Source organism: Perognathus longimembris, chromosome 11 (genome assembly GCF_023159225.1).
Source record: "Perognathus longimembris pacificus isolate PPM17 chromosome 11, ASM2315922v1, whole genome shotgun sequence".
NCBI lineage: Eukaryota > Metazoa > Chordata > Mammalia > Rodentia > Heteromyidae > Perognathus > Perognathus longimembris.
The window spans coordinates 22,386,782-22,410,699 of NC_063171.1; the positions used below are offsets into that span (position 1 = coordinate 22,386,782).

Genomic DNA, 23,918 nt, shown 5'->3' on the forward strand with positions numbered 1-23,918 from the left:
ACCTGACCTTCGTGCAGTTCTTGACATGGTGGGCACCCCCCCTCCCCCGTGGGTTCTCTCCTAGGCTGCATAAAATCACATCCATCTGATTCTCTCTCCCTGAATGGCTGCTCCTTCTTGGGCTATTTCACTTTTCTCACAGGGTTCCTCAGTACCTACACCTCTCTTCTGTCTTTCCACTTGCGAACATAAGCTCATTGAAGACAGGGGCTCTGTTTGGTTATTAGGAACAGGATCTAGTACCAACACTTGTGAGGCAGGAAACCAGAGAGGAAAGGAAATGAATGGAGGTTTTGATCTGTAGCCTTGAACTTTGTACAATATGTCTATGTGAGCTATCAGAATAATGATTACATCAAATTTTCCACACATGATTTTACAATATGAAAGTTTGAAGATCATTTGAAGATCATCTTTCTTTTCTCTTGTAGGAAGACACCCACCACCCAGTGTGTTGCATTTCAGGAAGAGGAAGTGATTTTTGTAGATGACTGTGATAATTAGTTGACTTTAGTTTTCTTCCTATCTCATTCAAACATAGATATATTAGTGCTTTCATTTTCTTCCCTTTTCACTCAAACACAGATATATTTATGCTTGGGTGTTTTTTTTTTCTTTTCCTCTTTTTTGGTGCCAGTCCTAGGGTTTGAACTCAGGGCTTTTGGCACTGCATCTGAGCTTCTTTTTGCTCAAGGTTAATGTTCCACAACTTGAGCCACAGCTCCACTTCTGGCTTTTTTGGTGCTTAGTCTCACAGATTTCCTGCCTGGGCTAGCTTTGAACCTTGATCCTCAGATCTCAGCCTCCTAAGTAGTTAGGATTACAGGCCTGAGCCACCAGCATCTAGCACTAAGCATTGCTTTTATTAGCAATGGCCCATAGCCATCCATGGATCTGAAAACAAGCTATTTTCATCAGCTCTAGAGTTTCAGAAAGGCAAATGGTGGGAGTCCCTGGTGTTGACTGACTTTGGAAACCAGGGCCAGTTCAGGTTTCACGAAACCTGGCGCTGGTTCCTGGCCACAGGTGCAAACTTATCTTTCATAATGAAGCAGCCGATGACTTTGCAGAGAAGAAAGGTGAATCATGAGCTCAATGTGGCTGATGAGCCCAAGATAGATTTGGGAGGGTAGGTGCCTGCCCTTCTACGACAGTGTTGCGCATAGTCTCATGTGCTCTGGACTAAATGCTAGAGTCATTACTGAGGTAAGGAGGTCATAAATCACAGAGGCATACTGAAGCACTCCTCGGAGTTCCTGTCACCAGTCATTCTTCTTTTTTCTGGAACCCACTGTTCTTGGGAAAACCCTGGAGATTTCATGTTTTAATACTTGCCAAGACTGAGGCTGTGAGCCATAGGCTTACATAAGCCAGTCAGTGATGGAGATTTCACTTCTTTTTAATTAACAATATTAATCTTTATCTAAATTATGTTTTTACATATTTCATATTTCAAGGCTACTACTAGGAAGCTTCATTGGTTAAGGTTTGGAGGCACAGACATCAATTGATATAATGAAGGGAAAGTGAATAGCATTTACCAAATTCCTCTACATTCTTGATGTGGTGAGACTTTTGACAAGAATTTGGGAAAAGAATTAATAGGGAATAATTAGCACAGGTTTAGGCAAGTCACAGCAGAGGATCACAAGAGCCCAATAGATGATGCTGAGTGAAATGAACTCCATGTTATGGAAATGATTGTTATATCACTGTTGTAACTATTTTCAATGTGCTATGTGTAACTGTAGCTTCTATTATTGATGGTCATCTTGTATCCCCTTCCTGTGGTTGTACCTACACTATCTCTGTATCTTATCTGAGTATATTGGAAACCATGTATACTGGTAAACAGTGGTATACAGGGTAAAAAAAGACAACTGCAAAATCAATACTTGCAAAACTGTTTGGTGTAAATGAACTGAACACCTCATGGGGGAGGAAAGGGAAAGGGAAGTGGGGGAAGGGGAATGAGGGAGGAGGTAACAAACAGTCCAAGAAATGTATCCAATGCCTAACGTATGAAACTGTAACCTCTCTGTACATCAGTTTGATAATAAAAATTTGAAAGAAAAAAAATAAAATAATCTAAGAAAAAAATAATTAATGGGACCAACATAATTTGTAAAGATTTCTCCATGAAAGGAGAAAGCTGGAGAGTATGGACAATAAGGTTTGATATAAGATCAAATGATTTATCATGAGTGACATTCAGATTTTCTGATTTTGATATCTAATATTGTTCTATAACAACTGTAAAGTCCTGAACACTAGAGTATATAAACATTTAGGTCCAGCCTTACATTTTTTTTAATAGAATGGGGATAGGGCATGGAAATAGGTGTGGAGCTGTACAATTTCTAAAGATCCCCTGGTATGATTTAGGCCTGCTACATCCCAAAGTTTGGAAGTGGGTTTGTACATCTTCCTTCTAAGCCTCCTCTGAGTCTGTGAAATCACCAGCTCCCTGCTTGATCGTGCATGGGCTTCTGCTCTCATCCAAAGGCTATTTTTAAAATAAATTAAAAATAACAGAATTGCTTGGGTTCTTCATACCTGTAACCTTAACTGTTGGGAACCCTGTGATCTGGAGGAGAAACTCCACATCCACATGCAGTTGCTCCTCTGATTCTTCTCCCTCCTGGTGCTGGCTAGCACTACTCTACTTTCTGTCTTAGGGAATTGCCCATTCTTGTATTTCTTATAGATCCAGTATGTATCCTGTTGGCTCCCTTCCTTTACAAACTGTTGTAACACCAACCAGTACTTCACACATTATTGAAGTTGAATACATTTCATTGTATTGCTATACCACTTTTTATCCATTCATCAGATGTCGTGAGTCATCTGGGTTGTGTTGTGGTTTGAATATGAAATGCCTCCCACAAGTTCATATGTTTAATTCTAGGTCCTTAGCTGGTGGCACTATTGAGAGCTTTTGGAAACTTTAGGAGGTGATGGGGCTAGGGATATGGCCTAGTGGCAAAGAGTGCTTACCTTGTATACATGAAGCCCTGGGTTCAATTCCCCAGCACCACATATACAGAAAATGGCCAGAAGTGGCGCTGTGGCTCAAGTGGCAGAGTGCTAGCCTTGAGCAAAAAGAAGCCAGGGACAGGCCCTAAATCCAAGCCCCAGGACTGGCAAAAAAGAAAAAAAAAAGATGGCTGAAACTTTAGGAGGTGGGAGGCCTAGCTGGAGAAAATAGATCATTGGGAAAAGTGTCCCTGGGCTGTCTTATCTCTACTTTCTATCTGCTTCCTACCTGCTATGGATCGAACAGCTCTTCTGCAGGTTCTTGCCACCACGTTCCAGCCAAGTGCATTGGGTTAAGAAACCATGGTTGGAACACTTTGAGACTATGAGCAAAATCAATCTTTTCTTCCCTCAGTTGTTCCTATGAGGTCTTCGAATGGTCACTGTGAGACAAAAGTTATTAAAAATAGAAAGAGGGGGCTGGGGATATAGCCTAGCGGCAAGAGTGCCTGCCTCGGATACACGAGGCCCGAGGTTCGATTCCCCAGCACCACATATACAGAAAACGGCCAGAAGCGGCGCTGTGGCTCAAGTGGCAGAGTGCTAACCTTGAGCGGGAAGAAGCCAGGGACAGTGCTCAGGCCCTGAGTCCAAGGCCCAGGACTGGCAAAAAAAAAAAAAAAAAAAATAGAAAGAGGAGTTTTGGGGACTAAACACAGTCACGTCGTTTCTTTGGAACTGTTTTGCAGGATGAATTTGAAAAGCCTGGAGAAGTAGGCTAGAGAAAGTCTACTATCTTGTAGTCAGAGCCTCCTGGGACCTCAGAAGACAAGATCCCTAAACTTATAGCTGACAAGACCCCTCTAAACTTATAGCTAGGCACAGTGGTACACACCTGTCATCTTAACTCTGTAGAAGACTGAGAATGGTAGGATCTGTTTCTAGGCCAACCTGAGCGGAAAAGTCTTCAAGACTCCATCTCAATAGAAGAAGCTGGATGTGCTAGCACACACCTATCATTCCAGTTATGATAGGAACTTAAAGCTATATCCTATTTTTTTAAAACAGTGTAAAAATGGTGGTAATATAGGTTTTTTTTCCTTTTGTGTTTGCAGTGGGCAGAACCTTTTCAGTATCACTGCCTTCCTGCCAAAGACTGCTAAGGTTGCATCCTGCAGCAGGCAGTGCCTGCTAGTGTTGTAGGTCCACTGCCTGCTGCGGTCCCCATTCCTTTCTCAGGTTCTTACCTCAGGAACTAGAATCAAGTCTATGGACAACAAAGGACGAGTACAAAGAACTTTATTCATAAGAGATGTATCTTAGTCCAAGACAGCTTCTGCTCTATCTATGGCTATCTAAGGTGTTTTTTTTTTTTGCTAGTCCTGGGGCTTGAATTCAGGGCCTGAGCACTGTCCCTGGCTTCTTTTTGCTCAAGGCTAGCACTCTGCCACTTGAGCCACAGTGCCACTTCTGGCCTTTTCTATATATGTGGTGCTGAAGAATCAAACCCAGGGCTTCATATATGTAAGGCAAGCACTCTACCACTAGGCCATATTCCAAGCCCCTCTAAGGGGCTTTGGCAGCCCCTATAATTATTAGGTAATTTGGAAAGGTTACTTTTTTTTTTTTTTGCCAACCTTAGGGTTTGTACTCAGGACCTGGCCACTGTCTAGTACAGAAAAAAAAAATCACTAAATTGGAAAGTGACAATCTTCTACATTAGCAACCAACTAGTTCATGCGAAGGATGTGCTGAAATGAGAGGGAAAGAAGAAAAAGAAGCTTTGAAAACCCTCCTTCCCCCAAGGTCCTTTTCCTTACTTTTTATGCCTTCTAGTATGGAGGTGCAATTGCTTGTCAAGTGCTGGTGGCTCACAGCTGCAATCCCAGCTATTCAGAAGGCTGAGATAGCTGAGGATCAAGATTTAAAACTAACCCAGGCAGGAAAGTCTGTGAGCCTCTAATCTCCAATTAACCATCAAAAAGCCAGAAGTGAAGCTATGGTTCAAGTGGTAGAGCTCTAGCCTTTATAAAGCTAAAGGGCAATGCTCAGGCCCTGAGCTTAAGCCCCAGTATTCTCTCTCTCTCTCTCACATACACACACACACACACACACACACACACACACACACACAAAGAGGATATCACTCTAATCAATAATTCAGGAAGATTCAATAGTGCAGAAATAAGGTGGGTCAAGAATTCATACAGAGCTATCGAGTAAACATTATTATCAGAGTTCTAATGATTTTCCCCCTCCTGGGGGAAATGACTTGTCAGCTGCTACTCTGCGTCTATGCTCCCCTTTCCTGTTGGCGTCAATGGAGATGAGGCCACAGGCTTCCTCCCTGTAATTCACCCTGCTGAGGTCCACGTGGGGTCATGGAGAGGCCACAGCACATGTGCTTCTCAGGGCTCCTGCTTAGTATTCACATTGGATTTCTCATGAGGATTTCCAGGGTAGGAAATAACCAGCTTGTGGGGGTGGGGGTGGGGGAAGGGTGGTTAGAGGATAGAAGGAATTGTGGCTTTTGCAGTGATGTTGGTCAGTCAGGCCCAATTCCCTTTTATCAGCCAGGCAAGAGCCTCAATGCTTTGTGTTCCAAGTGCTTTCTTTGTTCTAGCGTCTCAGGATACAAGAAGGCACAAAGGAGACAAAACTCTTAGTGCTTCGGCATTTGGATTCTGCTGGAGACCATGAACAGGAGTTCCGCTGTGTGTTAGAAGTCAGGAGCTATAGGAAAAGGAGGCCAGGGGAAGAGGTGTTGGAAGTGTGGGGGTGAGAAGTAATTTTGAAAATACATTTTTGCCAGAAGTGTGGCTCAAGTGGCAGTGTACCTGCAGGCAAGTATAGGCCCCTGATTTCAAACCCCAGTATAGCCCCCAAATTCTCTCCTTGAGAAGATGCAGATGGTAGAGGAAGCAAAGCTGAGGTGGCAGGTAGGAGCTACTTGAAGGGAGGAAGGGAGGCAAGGAAGCCAGGGAGAGCTGAGGATACAGAGGTAATGTGGGGGCAAGTCCTATAGAGACTTGTGGGTGAGGCTGGCGAACCTAACAAATTACACCTATGGAATCCCATTTACATGTGAATCTCAAGACAATCCATATTTCTTAAGTAGCTCCCAGATACTGCCTGAGGCATACTGGGAAATTCTTCACAGCTTACCAGAAATCCACGTTTACCTGGGCCTCCTGCACTGTATCTAGCAACACCTCTGTGGGCCACCAGAAGGACTAGGTAAAACCTGGAGCTTCTTGAGCAGAGAAGGGAAAGCTGTGCTGTGACTTGGAGTTTGCAAGGCTCATCAGCTGCTTTGTGGAGAATGAATGAGCATCATGAGAAGCAGGGAACCCTTACAAGCCTGTTGAAGTAACTGAGGCTTAGAACAGAGACTCTGACTGGCATGGTGGGAGGGATGGAGGGAAGCACTGGTATTCCACACTATTTTGATAGGACTTCCTGGCTGACAAAAGGTGGGTCTCAGAAGAGTCAGTGATTATTTCAAGGATTTTGGTTTGGGAAGAAGTGGGATGCAGGCCCCTGGGTTGCAAAGACTCTGAGCCTGGCAGTTTAGGGTGCAGGTGAGTTGGAATATGTGTTACATTTTAGCCATACTCAGTTTAGAATGTCATTAGATCTTTTGTGTTGGTTTTTTTTTTTAATGTTATTTTAGCTCTGCAGGCAGCTGAGTGTACTAGGTTCAAAGTCCCGTAGCAGGCAATGTTTATTAGGGCTACAGCTCAGCAGCAGGCAATGCCTGCTAGTGGTGAAACTTCCTTGCTGCCTCTGCCACTGTTGCTTTCTTGGATTCTTGTCTCAGGAGTTAAACCAGTAAGGTTCACAGTCAACCTAGGGCAAATGGGAAGAGCTTTATTCAGAAGAGAAGTGTCTCAGTCTATGGCCAGCTGTGACTATTCTCTACCTAGGTGGCTGAGTCTAGGGTTGTTTTTTTTTTTTATATTCCAGGATGTGCTCCAATTAGTCTTCTCTATTAATAATTAGGCATCTGGAAGCTGACTTCTTTCCCCTTGACATTCTGATTGGTTGCAAATTCCTCCTCAGGTCCCTTCTGTATACCTGCAACTATCCCTCCCCCCCCCCCCCAAGTCATGGGGTGGTTACTGAAATTTGAGGAGTTAGAAGGAGCTGATATAGAGCAGAATGTTGTGTTTCCTGCTGGAATTTTTTTTGAAATAATGTTCTATATTTGCATTTTCCTCTCTTCCCTCCCTCCAGGCCAAGATGGCATTCACATGCACTGGGTCCTAACTAATCTACCCCCTTTTTTCTTCCATCTCTCTGTCATTCCTTTCTTCTTTCCTTCCTTCCTTTTCTCCTCTTTTTCATCTCTTCCTCTTTTCTCTCTTCTCTCCCTCCTTTCCTTCCTCTTTTTCTTCTTCTGTCTCTCTCCTTTTCCCTCTCTGTCCTTCTTTTCTATTCCTTTATTGTGCTGGGATCAAACACATGATCTTCCCTCTCCCTCTGTGTCTCTCTATTTCCCCTTCTCTCCCTCTTTTTTCCATTCCTTTCCTGTGCTGGGATCAAACCCATGAGCTCACATGCAAGGGGCTTGCTCTTTTTTTCTTTGAACTTTTGTAGTGGAGCATTAGAAATAGCATCTACAGTGTATATCTTCCAAATCTGATTAAGGGCTTCAATAGACTGTTTTAGAGTGTAAGTCCTGTAAGAAGGACACTCTCTGGCAAGTTGCCTGAGGGTAAAAGTAGACTTCCGGGGCTGGGAATATGGATTAGTGGCAAGAGTGCTTGTCTCTTACACATAAAGCTCTCGGTTCGATTCCCCAGCACCACATATATGGAAAACGGCCAGAAGGGGCGCTGTGGCTCAGGTGGCAGAGTGCTAGCCTTGAGCGTGAAGAAGCCAGGGACAGTGCTCAGGCCCTGAGTCCAAGGCCCAGGACTGGCCAAAAAAAAAAAAAAAGACTTCCAAGGAATTCCCTTGCAAGTTGCTTTAAAAAAAAAATAAATAAAGAAGGGCTGGATGAAATGAGCTTAAGCTCCATTCCCAGCTCTAAAACTACAATGCCCATGAAACACCAAATTCAAGATTTTTGAAGCCAGCTCAGCAGCTAAGATCTTGTCCTACAGTGCCATCTAGCAGCCTGGAAAAAGCAAAGCCCAGCCTCTGAAAAGTAATTCCATTTGGCTTTTGTAAACAAATTTTGTTTTTAAATACAGCTTTGGTGAAACAGTCACCGCATCAAGTCAGCTCTGAAGAGTAATTCAGTTGACAATTCCCGAGACACTGCAACCCGGGGCATATTGTCTTATATTTAAAACCTGTGTTCATCTGTCTCCCCTGCTGGCATTTTTCTACCATGTATTGTAAAGATTTATTGTGAGCTTTATAAAATAGAATGACTTTTTCTTTTCTTTTTTCTTTCTCCAGTCCTGGAGCTTGCATTCTGGACCTGGGTGTTGTCCCTGAGACACTTTGTGCTCAAGGCTAGCACACTACCACTTGAGCCTGGCTAGGATGGATTTTACACTATGCACAATATCTTGACCCCCTTGGTGACCCCATAACTAACACCTTTTCCAGTGGGAGAGCCAGGTGCTCCTCTGCCCTTTGTTTGCTAACACAATGGCAGTGCCTGAGAACCATGGGGATATCACTGGTATGATAAAGGAAGACATAAAAAGGTAGACACATTTGTGTCTGGTTGATTGAATACCAAATTCACAAGCTATCAATTTCATTGGATCAATTTGCCAAGTACTACTAATTCATAGTCATGAGCCAACTGACAAGCAGGCTCTTTTATTCCTTAATTACTGCATGTTATACTTCACAATAAGGCTACAGAAAGCTAAGCAAGACTTAAAGCTGCTGGAGGGTTCAAAGAGAATTGAGATCTGATACTGATGCAAAGAGAGTCATTGAAGGTAATGGGATAAGATAGAGGAAGGAACCCTTCTCTGAGCTAGTGAGGGAGGTAATGAGGTCAAAACCAAACGAAAGCTAAACAGAGCTAGTTCTGGGTATAAGGCTAGTTCAAGGTGCAGCATTGATTCCAGGTTTACTGGGTCCAGACACACAGCAAATTTAAGCTGTAGACCTGGGGACACCCTATCTGTCCTGGATACCTACATGGGGTAGTCAGTATGCCACTATAGCCCATTGTTGTACGTCTCTCCACGTTAGAGGTTTGCATTATTCCTGAATATGATGTGCTCAATAAGTCATGATAAGGGTTTTTCTGAAATGTTTGGTACACCCTAATATACTTTGATAAGTTCCTTTAATTTATATAAATAATCAGTCTGCTCTAAGGTTTGTACTGAATGGATGATGACTGTCCCCTTGCACAAAAACAATTTAAGCATTTTGTTTCCACTTTTGCACTTAAAATGGAGCAAACAGTTTTATAAATAGAGTCACTGAAGGCAAGGCAGAGCCTGGTGTCCACAAGTAGAATCTCTGTATGAAACATTACTCTGTGATTTTATGTTGTCTTTGAAGAGTGGCTTGCTTGACAAAGGGCACTGGCTAAGGGTAAGGATGTCCTGGTCATACTTCCCTGGGCAAGGGCTACTTTTCTTCATCACAGAATATAGTTAAGTCCTCCCAGGAACAGGTAGAATGGGGGGGTGGGGCAAAAGTGTGTAGAAACCTCATTAGACTTTTCAACTTGGAGATTAGAAGCCTAGGATTTCTCTATTTAAAAATGACTGAATTGTAATTGGTTCTCCACCTCTTATTTCTACAGCAATGTGTCTGAGGGATAAAACACTTGATTGGTCCCAGAGATGGCCTGCATGCATGCTGGAGAAGTGCCCAGACAGTGGGTTCTCCGAGAATGAAATGGGTAGGAAGTGGGAAGAGGGGCAAGTTGAGCACCGGGGGTGAGTTTGAAAACATCTACATCCTAAAGGCCATATGTTCTCTCTTCTCACCTCTTCCCTGAGAACCACCATACCAAAGTCTAAAGCTTTAGTGACAGAAGTCTCTCAGTTATTTTCTTCTGTATGGGTTCCTCATCCTGCACTGGTGCTCAGCCTGCCGCTCATTAAAACCATAGGCAGACAATTACATTTTTTTTCTTTTTTTCTTTTTTTTTGGCCAGTCCTGGGCCTTGGACTCAGGGCCTGAGCACTGTCCCTGGCTTCTTCCCGCTCAAGGCTAGCACTCTGCCTCTTGAGCCACAGCGCCGCTTCTGGCCGTTTTTTCTGTATATGTGGTGCTGGGGAATCGAACCTAGGGCCTCGTGTATCCGAGGCAGGCACTCTTGCCACTAGGCTATATCCCCAGCCCACATTTTTTTTTTTATAGGCAAAGTACTGATGGCAAGTATGCCATCTTTTCCATTCGCTCTTTCTTTTCCATTTCTTTATTGTCAACATGATGTACAGAGAGGTTACATTTTGTTGTTGTTTTTTAACAGTACCAGAGTTTTAACTCAGGCTTCTGGTTGCTCAGCTTGTTTGCTCAACTATCTAACAATTGAGTCACACCTCCTGCTTTTTGCTGTTGGAGATAGTCTTTTCTTGGGTAGAAAACACTAGTCTGCCCAAGCTGGCTTTAAAACGCAATTCTCCAGATCTCAGTATGAGCCTCCAGCACCTGGTTTCATTGGGGTTTTGCATTTCTCTGATGATATACTGGGCAGTTTACATATGCTTGTTTACCATGAATAGATCTTTTCAGAAATGTGTATTTAGACTTACTGCCTATTTTAAAATTGGGTTATTTGGGTTCTTTTATATTTTCCTCTTGAATCTTTGGAGTTTTTTTTTATATACATCCAATCCATTAGATGAATAGTTTGCAAATATTTTCTCCCTTTCTGTAGGTTGTCTCCATACTGTTTCTTTTGCTGTGTAGAATACTTTTATGTAATCCCATCTGTCTATTTTTAATTTTCTATACAGAGCTTTTGGAGTCTTATCTTTTTTAAAAAAAATTGCCCATTTCAAGGTCTTGAAGTGTTTTACCTGTGTTCTAGTCATTTTAATGGTCCTGGGACTTATATTTGTAAGTCTTCAATTTTGAGTTTATTTTTATTATGTGTTGAAGTTAGGGATCAATTTTTTTTTGCCAGTCCTGGGGCTTGGCCTAAGGGCCTGAGCAGAGTCCTTGGCTTCTTTTGCTCAAGGCTACCACTCTTGAGCCACAGTACCACTTCCAGCTTTTTCTGTTTTTGTGGTGCTGAAGAATCAAACCCAGGGTTTCAAGCATGCTAGGCAAGCACTCCACCACTGAGCCACGTTCCCAGCCCAAGGGATTGCTTTGTTGACATTCTGATATTCTAGATATGTATTAGCACATAGCATTATTACCAATCTTGTTAATTTTTGGAACCTGCAACTTTGCTGAAATCATTTAATTTTGTGGTTTTTAGGATTTTCTGTATATGAGATAGCTTCAAAGTGGCAATTTAATTTCATTATCACTTGAATACCCTCTATTTCTTTGTCTTGCCTAATTGCTCTGGATTTTCAGGCCTATGTTGAATAAAAGTGGAAATCATTGTCTTCTCTCATCCAGGATGTTAGCTGTCTGCTTATTATAAAAGGCCTTGACTGGGGCTGGGAATATGGCCTAGTGGTAAAGCCCTGGGTGCGATTCCTCAGCACCACATTTATAGAAAAAAGCCAGAAGTGGCGCTGTGGCTCAAGTGATAGAGTGCTAGCCTTGAGCAAAAAGAAGCCAGGGACAGTGCTCAGGCCCTGAGTCCACGCCCCAGGACTGGCAACAAAAACAAAAAATAAATAAAAACTAACCTGTCGGGGCTGGGAATATGGCCTAGTGGTAAAGTGCTCGCCTCGTATACATGAAGCCCTGGGTTCGATTCCTAAGCACCACATATATAGAAAAAGCCAGGAAGTGGCGCTGTGGCTCAAGTGGTAGAATGCTAGCCTTGAGTAAAAAGAAGCCAGGGACAGTGCTCAGGCCCTGAGTCCAAGCCCCAGGACTGGCAAAAAAACAGGACGAAACAAAAACTAATATGTCTAGGGATACAGCTCAGAGATAGAGCATTTACCTAGCATGTGTAAGACTCTGGGTTTAATTCCTAGTTACACAAGTAAATATATAAACAAAACTAACTTCAAAAATGAATAAAAAAGAGCTCTAAATAATGCAAATCAAAACATCAACTATAAGTCTAAAAAAATAAAAGTAAAATTAAAGGCCTTATGCTTATATTCCTTGTAGGCCTAATTTGTTCAGCATTATCATAAAGTGTTGAATTCTATAAAATGCCATTTTTATATCAACTGAATTGACCAACATTGGCTGTTTCATCTATGTTCTGGTGATATGGAATCTATTGACTCATGTATATAGAACCATCCTCACGTCCCTTACATGTTCTCAATCATGATGAATAATCTTTTTCATGGGACAAACTTAATTTCACTGACATTTTATACATATATACATATACATGCATGCATCCATATGTCATTTTGCTAGATTCCTTTTGCTAGTATTTTGTAGAGGACCCATGTGTCTATGCTCATCAAGGATATTGGTCTATAGTCTTCTATTTTCTCTATCCTTACCCCCTCCCCCACTGTATGTCTTATCTAGTTTTAATATCAGAGTAATGCTAGACTTGAATATGTTTGGAAGCATTCCTGTTGGGTTTTTTTTTTTTTTTTTTTTTTGCTTCTTTAAGAATGGATAGTAGTTCTTTGAATGGTTGGTAGGATCTAGCAGTAAAGCGTTCTGGTTGTGGGTCTTGCAATTTTCATTGGGACACTTTTTGTTGGTGGTAGGTCTTGAACTTAGGGCCTATGTGCTGTCCCTGAGCTCTTTTGCTCAAGGTTAGCATTATACCTAAGCCACAGTGCCACTTCTGGCTTTTTAAAGTTTCTTGAAGAGTCTCATACTTTCTTGCTCAGGCTGGCTTTGAACCACAATCCTCAGACGTCAGCCTCCTGAATAGCTAGGATTACAGGATGGGAGACTTTTTGTTTACTGACTCAACCTCATTGTTACTGATCTGTTCAGGTTCGTTGTTCATGATTCAGTCTTGATAATGTGTATACGTACAGGAATTCCTTTCTTCTAGTCATCACATTTGTTGGCACATCCTTGTAATATTCTAATGATCATTTGTATTTCTATGGTGTTTATGTATGTATATATGTATGTATGCATGTATGTATGTATACATATATGTCAGCCATGGGGTACTGGGTGCTATCCCTGAGCTCTTCAGCTCAAGGCTAGCACTCTACCACTTGAGCCACAGCACCACATCTAGTTTTCTGATGGTTAATTGGATATAAGTATCTCATGGACTTTCCTGCCAGGGCTGGCTTTGAAATGTGATACTCATATCTCAGTCTCCTGAGTAGCTAGGATTACAGGCATGAGCCACCAGCAACAGGCGTCATTAGTCTTTTCTTAAAGATCTACCTTGTTTATCTTTTTGATGAGTCAACTGTTTTATCTTTATTTTGGTATTTTTCCCCTTATTTTTGTTCATGTCTTTCTGGTTCTTTGAGATGTAGCAACAGGTTGAGATTTTTCTACATTTTTCTTGATGTACTGAGTGGTATAAACTTCTCTTTTAGTGTATTTTGCTATAGGCTTTGTTATGTTGTCCCTGCATTTTCATTTGAGAACATTTCAGGCAGATGCCAGTGGCTCACACTTATAATCCCATCTGTTCAACAGGCCGAGATTTGAGGATCACAGTTCAAAGTCAGTCTGTGCAGGAAAGTCCATTGAGTCTCTCATCTCCAATTAATTGTGGAACTGTGGCTCAAGTAGTAGAGTGCTAGTGTTAAGCAAAAAATACTCAGGGACAGTGCCCAGGCCCTGAGTTCAAAACCTTTTTTGTCTGTTGGTTGCTTAGAAATGTTTGAATTACATATATTTGTGCTGTTCCCAAAGTTTTCTATTACTCATTTGCCATCTTTCTATATTGCCTATTGACATATGAATGCAATTCTTTAGTGTTCTGAATTTTAGTCTTCATACTAAAGCTTGAATAACTTCTAGTATTTTTTTGTAGAACAAGTCTGACGGAGATATTCACTCAGCTTTTGTTTTGCAACACCTTTATCGTTCTTTTATTTCTAAAGGTTAGTGTTGCAGGGTACAGTATTCTGTTGACAGTTTAAAATGTCATGACTCTTCTGGCCTGTAAAGTTTCTGCTGAGAAGTTGGTTGTCAGGTGAAATGTTACATGTGGTATTTGCTCCTTTTATTTTACAGCCTTGGTAATCTTTTCATCTTTTAAGAGCTTGATTCTATCTTGGAGTTTTTACTTAAATTTGATGGTGACTTCTGCTCGTCCAACACCTGGATATTTGTATCCTCCAAGTTTAATATTCCCTTCCAATAATCTTTTAACTTTCTGACATTTTAAAGTCCTTTTTGAAAATATGAATATTGTCCCCAAAGTTCCCGTGAACTTAATTCTTTTTTCTCCTTCAACTTGTACTAAGAGCCTGTTTCTTATTTAATTCTTGTTTTCTCTATCTTATTACTAATGCCTCCTGTTGCATTTTTCATGGAGTACATTTTGTAGTTGAGGAAAATTTTGTTTCCATCTCTGTATTGTTTCTCTGTGAAGAGTATTGGTATATTTTGTTTCCAAGATCACTGACTTTCAATAGCTGCTTTAAATTCTCAGAGCATGCTTGCACACTACTAGTTTCTGGTTCTATTCTGTGAGATTACAACTTACTGGAAATTCTTGATGCTGTAGGTGTGCAGTGTTGTCTAGGCACTGAAGGATTGATATTTATTCTAGTCTTCCCAGTCTGCTTTTATTGTACTCATCTTTCCAGAAATTCTAGGTAGGCTTCTTATTTTCTCTGTACCTGTACTTACTTTCACATTTCAGTGCTTGGAGGTGCTCAGGTTTAGATTTGTCCAAGGATCTACCTTTTTGTATGTTTTTACTAATTCATTACTGAGGGGCAATTAGACCCCAGATTAGTTCCAAATATACTATTGTACTATTCAGAGACAGGACAGTACCTAGCAAGACTGGCCTGTTATCAAATACTTCTCTGGTGCCATGGCAGGATTTTACTATAAATTCATCCTTTCTCAGTTTTTGAGGCAACTTTGTTAACTTCAGAATTCTTATGAACTTTAGGCCGAGTTAGTGTGGGTAGAACAGTCCTAAGTTTCTGTGATGGATTTTGGTGTTTTCCTTTACAATCCCAATTTCTTTATTATGCAAAACTCCCTTCCTCCACATAACTGGGGTTTATCAATACTGTTTGCAAAGATGCAAATTCTGAGGTTAAAAGTTTCTTCTTGGGATTACTGACAAATTTAGGCTTAAATATTTTTAATGCTCAAAGGCCTAAGGAAAGCAAGGGTGCTTTAGGAAGCATTCTTTGTCATCTATATTCTGGTCACCCAACATTAGGGTTTAATCTAGCCTAGGCTGAGCAGGTCCAATAGGAGAAACAATGAAACCACAGTCTGGTGATATCCTCAGTGGTGGATAGCTTTTACACACTGACTTGACTGGTAGGGAACCCATTTCCCTCCTTTACCATGAGATCTCAGGCCTTGGTACAGCAGGGCAGGCCTTAGGGTCCTTAACCCCGTAAGCCTCTTTAAAATCAGAAGCAGCCCCTACCCTACCCAAGCATAGCCAAACAAAAACAAGTAAAAGGCCTTAGGCCAAGACTGGTGGTTACTACAGGAACTCAAACTCCATGGTGCCAGGAATTGACAGGAGAGGATGCAAAACCATTGAAGAGATCCTACTTGCCTTGCTTTCTCTAAACAGCACTGTGATGGGAGTGGAAGCCACAGGCTCCTCCTCCCCAGTGTCTACCCTTTGATAACTTCTTGGCTTGATGGTAGAGCTCATTCAAGTTAAGTTCACGAATCATATCCTCCTCAGAGAAGGTCTAAGAGACAGGTCATCCTTTCTTCTCTTGATAGTAATGTCTCCATGCTTACCCACAGCCTGCTGAGGTAAGACCAAGATCCACATTACTGTTGGCATATTGCTCAGTGTACTTATGGCCCAAGGCCCCTACAAGAAGTCATAGGTGATGTAGGCTGGAGTAGAAGTCTGACAGCAGCCACGTCTCTTCCCCTGGCACTGGAGCTGTTCCAGAAGTTCAAGAGAGAAAGGGAGCGAGGAGGCAAGATACATCATTCATCAAAGACATACTTGAAGTGACTTGTTTCCTCATAATAGCCCATTCAGCTATGACTCATCAGTGGATTCCATTGATAGTACCAACACCCACCACCACCCCCCAGCCCTGACTCGTTGATAGATAGCACCAACAGCTGGAGACTGACATTTTTAACAGATGACCTTTGCGAATGATATTTTATATCCAAACTGTGTCACAAACTGGTTCTTACAGTATGTTGATGGCTCTCAATCTGAAAAACCCCATGCCAAGCCAGTATACCATGCAGATTTACTGAAACGTACATGACATTTGCTACAACTAATTTAGTTCTTGATGTAAACTATTTTTCTCTCAAGTTTTTGAAGTAACTTTGCTGAGCCTTAGAAGTCTGGGTAATGTCAACTAGGTAACAGTTCCAGTTAGAAACTAGATAAACATCACTTAATTTCTTTTTTTTTCTTTTTTTTGGCCAGTCCTGGGCCTTGGACTCAGGGCCTGAGCACTGTCCCTGGCTTCTTCCCGCTCAAGGCTAGCACTCTGCCACTTGAGCCACAGCGCCGCTTCTGGCCGTTTTCTGTATATGTGGTGCTGGGGAATCGAACCTAGGGCCTCGTGTATGCGAGGCAGGCACTCTTGCCACTAGGCTATATCCCCAGCCCATCACTTAATTTCTTGAAGTTGTTTTTGAATGTGAAAATTTTAGCAAAGAAGGTTGGTTGCTACAAAGCACATTTTGTCCATCTAATCTGAAACATGCTCTATGACCTAAAATGTGAAAAGTGTTGCCCTTATCTCAATTTTACTGTTCCTACTTTTCAATGTCGGAAAGTGTTGCCCTTTGGCCTGTATTATGAATGTTTGCTTGAAGTTTCCTGGGCAAAGGAGAAGATATAGTTATCCATGAGGGGAAGGAGGAGGAGATGAGGAGGAAATATGGAATGTTCTGTGAGGCAGTTCTTTGCCTGATACATACTCTTCTTTAACTGAAAGGGGTCTTCATGTTTATACAGTATCAGAAGAGATTTTTCATCAGAACATTGCCGTAACAAATATTTTTTCTTAGGGAGTTAATTTGTACTAGTAAATGCACTCAAGTCTGTGGTTTCTACTTATGGTCTGGTGGGATGACATTAAGAAAACACTTCAGAATTTGTGAAACACCTGGCAACAGCCTGCTCTTGGCAGAAGGGCTAGACTGTGGCAAAGGTTCTAAATGGAGAAGAATTGCTGTAACTTACAGCTGTTAAATGGGTATGGATTTGGCACTTGGCATATAGAAGAGTTCTAAGCACCCAGCACCCAGATCATCCTCAGCAAGGCATGATTTGTCACAACTTATGGGTGGGGATCCAATCTGCAAAATCCTAAGTACAGGACAGGCTGCCTCAGCTTTCAGCTGGTATTGATAATTTTGTGTCAATCATTTTGGGAATGATGTTATATATAAATATCCAAATGACCCCTGGCAGAGAAAGGTTTCTTGTCCCCGAAAGAACAAAACCAAATCTTGGAAATGTAGCTGTCAAAGGCTTATGGGGCTAAAACATAAATGTTTAATTCCATGAAGCTGAAAATTCATTCAACTACAACATAGCAAAAGTTTGCAAAGACCATCTTTGAAAATGAAGGTCATACAAAAAAATGAAGATAAATGGTGTGGTTAAAAGCAACAACTTGGGGCTGGGGATATAGCCTAGTGGCAAGAGTGCCTGCCTCGGATACACGAGGCCCTAGGTTCGATTCCCCAGCACCACATATACAGAAAACGGCCAGAAGCGGCGCTGTGGCTCAAGTGGCAGAGTGCTAGCCTTGAGCGGGAAGAAGCCAGGGACAGTGCTCAGGCCCTGAGTCCAAGGCCCAGGACTGGCCAAAAAAAAAAAAAAAAGCAACAACTTGGGAATGGTGCTATGGCTCAGAATGATAGAGTGCTGGTCCTGAGCAAAAGAGCTCAAGGATAGTACCTAGGCCCCACCATAAAGTCTCACAACTGACCAAAAAAACAACAACAACAACAACAAAAACTCTCAGGCCTGTTTTTTAAGCACACACATTTTGTATTTTACTCCACTAAGTTCTCCAGGCCATATGTACCCGTGAAGTTCTCATTCTTGCAGAACACACATAACAAAAGCTAGTTGAAAAGAAACAGACATTTTTGACAAATTCCAATATCATAAATACTCCAAACAAAATTCTGTTACAAATCCCGAAATTAACCTAATAACCCCTTAAAATCTAGAATAAGTTGAGAGTTGTAAACTTGCTTTCCTCATCAAATTATTTACCAAAACTGTGGAGAAAAAGTAAACATTGTTCTTTACATCCATTTTTTCATAAAAAATTATTTTAAAAGAAAAAAACAGTGTATACTCAACAGAAAGCTTTTGAAAGCATTTTGTGAAAATTATGCTTATAACCAAGGAAATATGAATAAATACTAGGTTTTGACGTATGGCCAAATGCACTAGTTCACAAAAAGTGGCCCAGAAATCAATTATAAAAGCCAATTATAATACTAAATATGGAAGAAGTCCTAAACCAAGCAGATAATACTTTCTGTGACATGTTAAAAACAGTGTTTAAAGTATTATGGTTCTGGGAGGCCAATAATACCAAAAACTCCCTAGGCTTACTAGTGACAAAGTAAATAGGATAACATTTATTGGGAATGAGCTTAAATTCAATGTATATGGGCAGAATTTGTTACTTTGGTGAACACCTTAGAAAATGTTGAGATCTCATTGTGATCTAGGAAATGAAGTACTTTCAATGTGTGATGGCTCCTACAAATTTAAAAATAAGACATAATGTATATCATCTGTGACACTGAAAGATATTCTGAAAATATAGAAAATACATTAGAAAAGAGTTGTTAAGTAGTATCAAAGTTAGCAAAGAAACTTCAGAGAAATTTCTCTAATATGTAGGCTTCCTATTCCTCATAGTATTGGCCTCTTCACCGTTGGCTGTTATTTTAATTATCCTATCCATGTTCAAGAACATAAGGTCTTTGGCATTGGTGAGAGGGATTGATTTACAAAGGTTTTTAGTTGTCAAATCTATTCTTATGGACTAAACTACTAAATCTTTGTCACAAATCATTTCAAGCATACAAGATGGAGTTGCCATATTTTGCTGTGGAAAAGGTCCTGGGTCAATACATATGGAAATTCAAGCTCTGACTTTAGGCAAGCAAAACTTTCAGGCTTCACCTTTCCTCATCAAAACTCTACAGTTCTAAGTTTCAAGGTTAAGAACAGGCTGAATGCAGGCAGAAGACTTTTGTCATTTCTGTGCCTTGAAATGGGCAGCTGGCATCACGGATGTGAAGTTCTAAGGGAGACAGGGGAAAGAATTAGTCTTGTCTATGGGCTACTGGAGTTGTGTAACCTGAGTGGCTATTCATAAAAGCTTATTCCTGCTGAGGGTCAAGAACCAGATATTCCTCTAAGTTCTTACCCTGCTCCTTTTTCAGGCCCCTATTTCCTAGTCAACATTCCTAACATATGTTCAAAGTGAAGATGTCAATTTTTAGACAATAAGATGTAATTTTACTGTAAACCACAGTTCATCTACATTCCTTCCCTCCATTTTTTCAGATAGTCTCATTATGTAGCTCAAGCTAGCCTGTAACTCTCAATCCTCCTGCCTCAATTATGGAGAGCTGGGATTACAAGTGTATACTAACATGTCTGGTATCTTCTGTACACTCATTCCTGGCCATATACAGAAATATTATTTTACAAATAGCCTACTAAATTTGATGCTTTGGATGAATTAATTACCAAACAAAGACCACCCTAGGGACAAAACAGGTAAACAGGTTCACATACTCAAAGCCAAGTAGTAAAAATGTACAAGTCTGTCAAAGGTTCATTCTTCATTCTAACTTAAATGAATGTTAGCACAATTAACATCTCATCAATTTGAGATGGCTATAAGTGAATCTCTACCCAACAATCTGTAAAAGAATGGGACTCTGGAAAGCCTTAGGGTAGTCATTTCTTAATTTCTAACTTTCAGAATATATAATTTGTTTCTGTTAGGTTATCAAATCAATTGTCAGACTTAGGCCAAATTGAGCACAGTGGCTTGTAATCCTACATTTTTTTAAGTCAAGAAGCACTACTTAAACATCAAAAACATCACTTTGCCAGTTCATGAGTATTGCATATGGCATTTAACCCTTTTATGACCATATCTTTCTCTAATGACATGTCTGGGAAAAAAAAAAAATAAAGCCCCAAGGGAGCCTACTGAAACTGTTGGAACAACTATCAGTGACATTTCTAGGTACTTTATAGTCTTCTATCAGTGTATCATCATTCTTATACATATTAGACTGAAAAATCTGGGTTTTTAAATCTTATATCAAACATTCTAAGGCTTAAGAAAATAAAGATTTTTAGTTTGGCTTTGTTTCATGATTACTTAACCTGGCTTAGCCAATAGTACCTTAAGTGTGCTTCTATATTACTATCCCATTTACTTTCTTGGCATGTGTACTAGAAGGAGCAAAGAGGAGATATTCTCATTATAGAAAAAAGTAGACCAAGTATGCCACATTATATGCAGCATGTTAGCAATTTTAATTGTTCCTTGACAGTTTCTGGAGCTTGATAAGTGCCTATGCTCTTCTTGGCTTTGAACTGCAATCCTCTAGGACACAGCCTCCTGAGTAGTTAGGATTATACGTGTGCACCATAAATGATTCTATACTGGAAATACTCAAAATTTGGGGATAAGTCTGTTATTTTAGCACAAAAATGTCACTCCATTTTACTTGTCTTTGTCAGTCTTTCACACACTGTAAGCACATGTTGTATAAATGCTTAAAGAATACTACTGTTGCTGGGCATAGTGGAGTATGCCTGCAATCTCAACTACTTGGTATCAGAATTATAGTTTGAGGTCAGCCAGGCAAAAAGTGAGACACCAATCTCAATCAAGATGGTTTTATTGGTTGTTAGTCCCAGGTGCACAGGCATAGATAGGATTGTGGTGCAAGACCAGCCACCCACAAAAAAATTAGACCCAATCTAAATAATACAGGCTGGAAGTGTACCTCAAGTAGTAGAGTGCCTGTGGCCATTAGTTCAAAACTCCAGTACCATAAAAAGTGACATAGCAGGGAACTCTAGAGATGATTCAACTATGTTGCAGGTATTTATTCTGAAAAAATAGCCTTCCTTAATTTTTTAGGAATGGAAGTAAAAAGTACATGGACATGTTTAGTTTGGTTGGAATAAATAGTGGTCTATGATACAAAACCTAAGATTAAGATTCAGACATCCTTTCTCTGGAGATAGGGGGTAAGAATGCCGTTGTCTTGCTATATATGGATCACAAAACATCAGATTTTCAGTGATGATATGTACAAGAAAAACATTTATAGAAACAAACTCCTTTGAACTGTTGCATTAAAAACAAAGGTGAACAAAATCATACACAATTAAATAAAATGATAAAGATGAAAAAAAATCAACATTCACTCAGCAAAGTGGACAGCAAACTTTAGAAAACAAAGCCTCACTAGCAAATGCTATTTCTCTTCAGCCCCTTCCTCCCCCTGTCCCTCATGCTTCCACCCTTTCATACTCGGGTACCAGTGCAGGAGGCTTGTGGATGTAGCTAGCCGGGCAGCAGCTCCTAAGGCAGCAGTGGCTGTACTTCGAGGAATGTAGAGCTTCTGAGAAATCTGGTGCGTGGGGGACAAAATCAAAGACAGCTGATCTATGCCCCCTTGACTCTTGTCCTTGAACAAAGTGACAGCATCACTACTAGAAAAATCTTCATTCTTTATGCTTCCTGGAGAGCTCTCCACTAAAAATGAGAGAAAACAGGAGTCTTTTCAAGGGTTTCTCAAATCAGTCTTTACCAACATGTTGTACAACCACTGTTTGTTAGGTGGTGACAGTAACTAATGGCCAATCAGAGAGGTTGAGTCAGAAACCAGGCAACAAAAAAAAACATGAACAGGAAGAACATTTCAGGCTTGTAATAAATTCATATCCAGTAAGTTCTCTTTCAGCACTGAGAAAAATGGTATCCCCTAGGAATTTCCCATTGCCAGTGGTTCCAATTAAAAGTCGTGGCCAATAAGAACAAAGTCATACAAGACTGGTTGCTACAAGGACCAAAAGTCAGTCATCACATTAAATGGCTACCATACTATACACAGCTGAGAAGAAATAATCTTTTAAACAATGCCTAAGAACCAAGGAAGAGAATGCTGTGCATTCTTAGAAGGTTAAGTAGCTGGTCTATGTACTCGCCTACAGTGAGAGGAGAAGAGGAAGTTTTTTTTTCATCTAAGCCAACATGCTTCTTATGTTAGCAGAGCATAGTGGCACATTCCCAAATCCTGGGAGGAAAATCCCAAGCTGAGGCAGGAAGATGATTTTGGTTGAGCCAGAATGGGGAAAAAACTGCTTAAAAACATTCAACACAGCTGTCTTGGCAAAAGCTCCTTACTGTGCCATCTACCATGGCAAACACAGACCGGTACTTCTCTCAATCTTAAAAATAGACTTCAAAAATTTAGAGCAAAAGTAGGCATAGTGTAATCCTTCATCTGTTTTTGTGTTCAGTATGTCAAAGAAGATTTGTTCCATTTGTTAATGAAATTCGAAAGCATGAAACTAATGCTCACAGAGAAAAAGGATTTCTAGTGAAAAATGTTTTCTAAGAGATCCTAGATGAGTTAGATTTTAAAAGGTATAAATTATGAAAGCAAGCACAAATGACCAAAGAAGAGTAGCAAAATGCCTACTTTCAGCCAGGTTGAACCGGAGTTGTATATACTCTCTTGCCTTACAGAACTAGGAAGCTGGAAAGATTGTGTGGAACAATTTTCAGACTAGTACAGGATAGTGATGCCTAAGAGAAGGGAAACAGACTAGATGTGCCTTTGATCACTCCTAGAAAAGAATTTTCAGGTTGTGAGTATAGGAAAAGGAAGAGAAGTACAGGCTGAGTCTGGAGGCCTTACTGAGAAGACAAAGTTCAGCGTTCTGGGAGACCAAAGGTATCTAGAATTTGTGAGTATAAAGCTACAGGAAAGAGCAGCTATAGCGGGCAAGAGATCTTAAACCTAGACTGAGCAGTGATCTGGCTTCCTCATATAAGAAGACTACTCAGGCCAGGATGGGGCACCACCTGAAAATAGTAGGAAAAACAATTTTAAGAACTTACATCAAGCCAAAACAGTTTTGAATTCTCACCAACTATAGTGGAAAGACATCCAAATACATGTGACATCAAGTCCCAACCAATACCCTCAGAAAGAGTAGTTTGTACCTAGACTAAAAAAAAAAGCCTGACCCAGAACAGCCTAATAAAAGAAGAAACACAAAGAAGCCAGGCACCAGTAGCTCATGCCTAGAATCTTAGCTATTCAGGAGGTTGAGATCTGAGGATTACAGTCTGAAGCCAGCCCAGGCAGGAAAGTCTGTGAGACTCTAATCTCCAATTAATCACAGAAAAAGCCAGAAATGACACAGTGGCAGAGTTCTGGCCTTGAGTAAATAGAACAGTGCCCAAGTCCAGAGTTCAAGCCCTTGTACTAGCCACCAACAACCACCACCAAAACAGAGAATCAAACCAAGACCAACTGCACGGCATTTACACAGAATCTATTTTAGTGATGCAGATAGGTAAAAATGAAATATATCAAAAGTGGATTTCAAAGCAGGGTACTACCAAGATAAGAGGAGGAAATAATCCTAATAAGAGCTTCAAAATATTTGAAGCAAAACCTTAGAGAACTAAAGAAGAAAAATCCACTACACTGGGAAAGCTCAACAATTATATCTCAATACATGAGCTAAAGTTATATAAAAATAC

The 23,918-nt window shown here is 40.7% G+C and overlaps 1 protein-coding gene across 8 annotated transcripts in view; it reads right to left on the minus strand.

Moving 5' to 3' along the window:
* Nucleotides 1–21,012: 21,012 nt before the first annotated feature.
* Tdrd5 (tudor domain containing 5) overlaps nucleotides 21,013–23,918 on the minus strand; it is a 43,304-nt gene continuing 40,398 nt past the window's right edge. For all 8 annotated transcript variants that reach the window (XM_048357138.1, XM_048357137.1, XM_048357133.1 and 5 more), the window contains one exon: nucleotides 21,013–21,896. In XM_048357138.1, coding sequence (XP_048213095.1) covers nucleotides 21,616–21,896 — 281 coding nt within the window. In that variant the 3' untranslated portion in view covers nucleotides 21,013–21,615. The remainder of the gene's footprint in view (nucleotides 21,897–23,918) is intronic.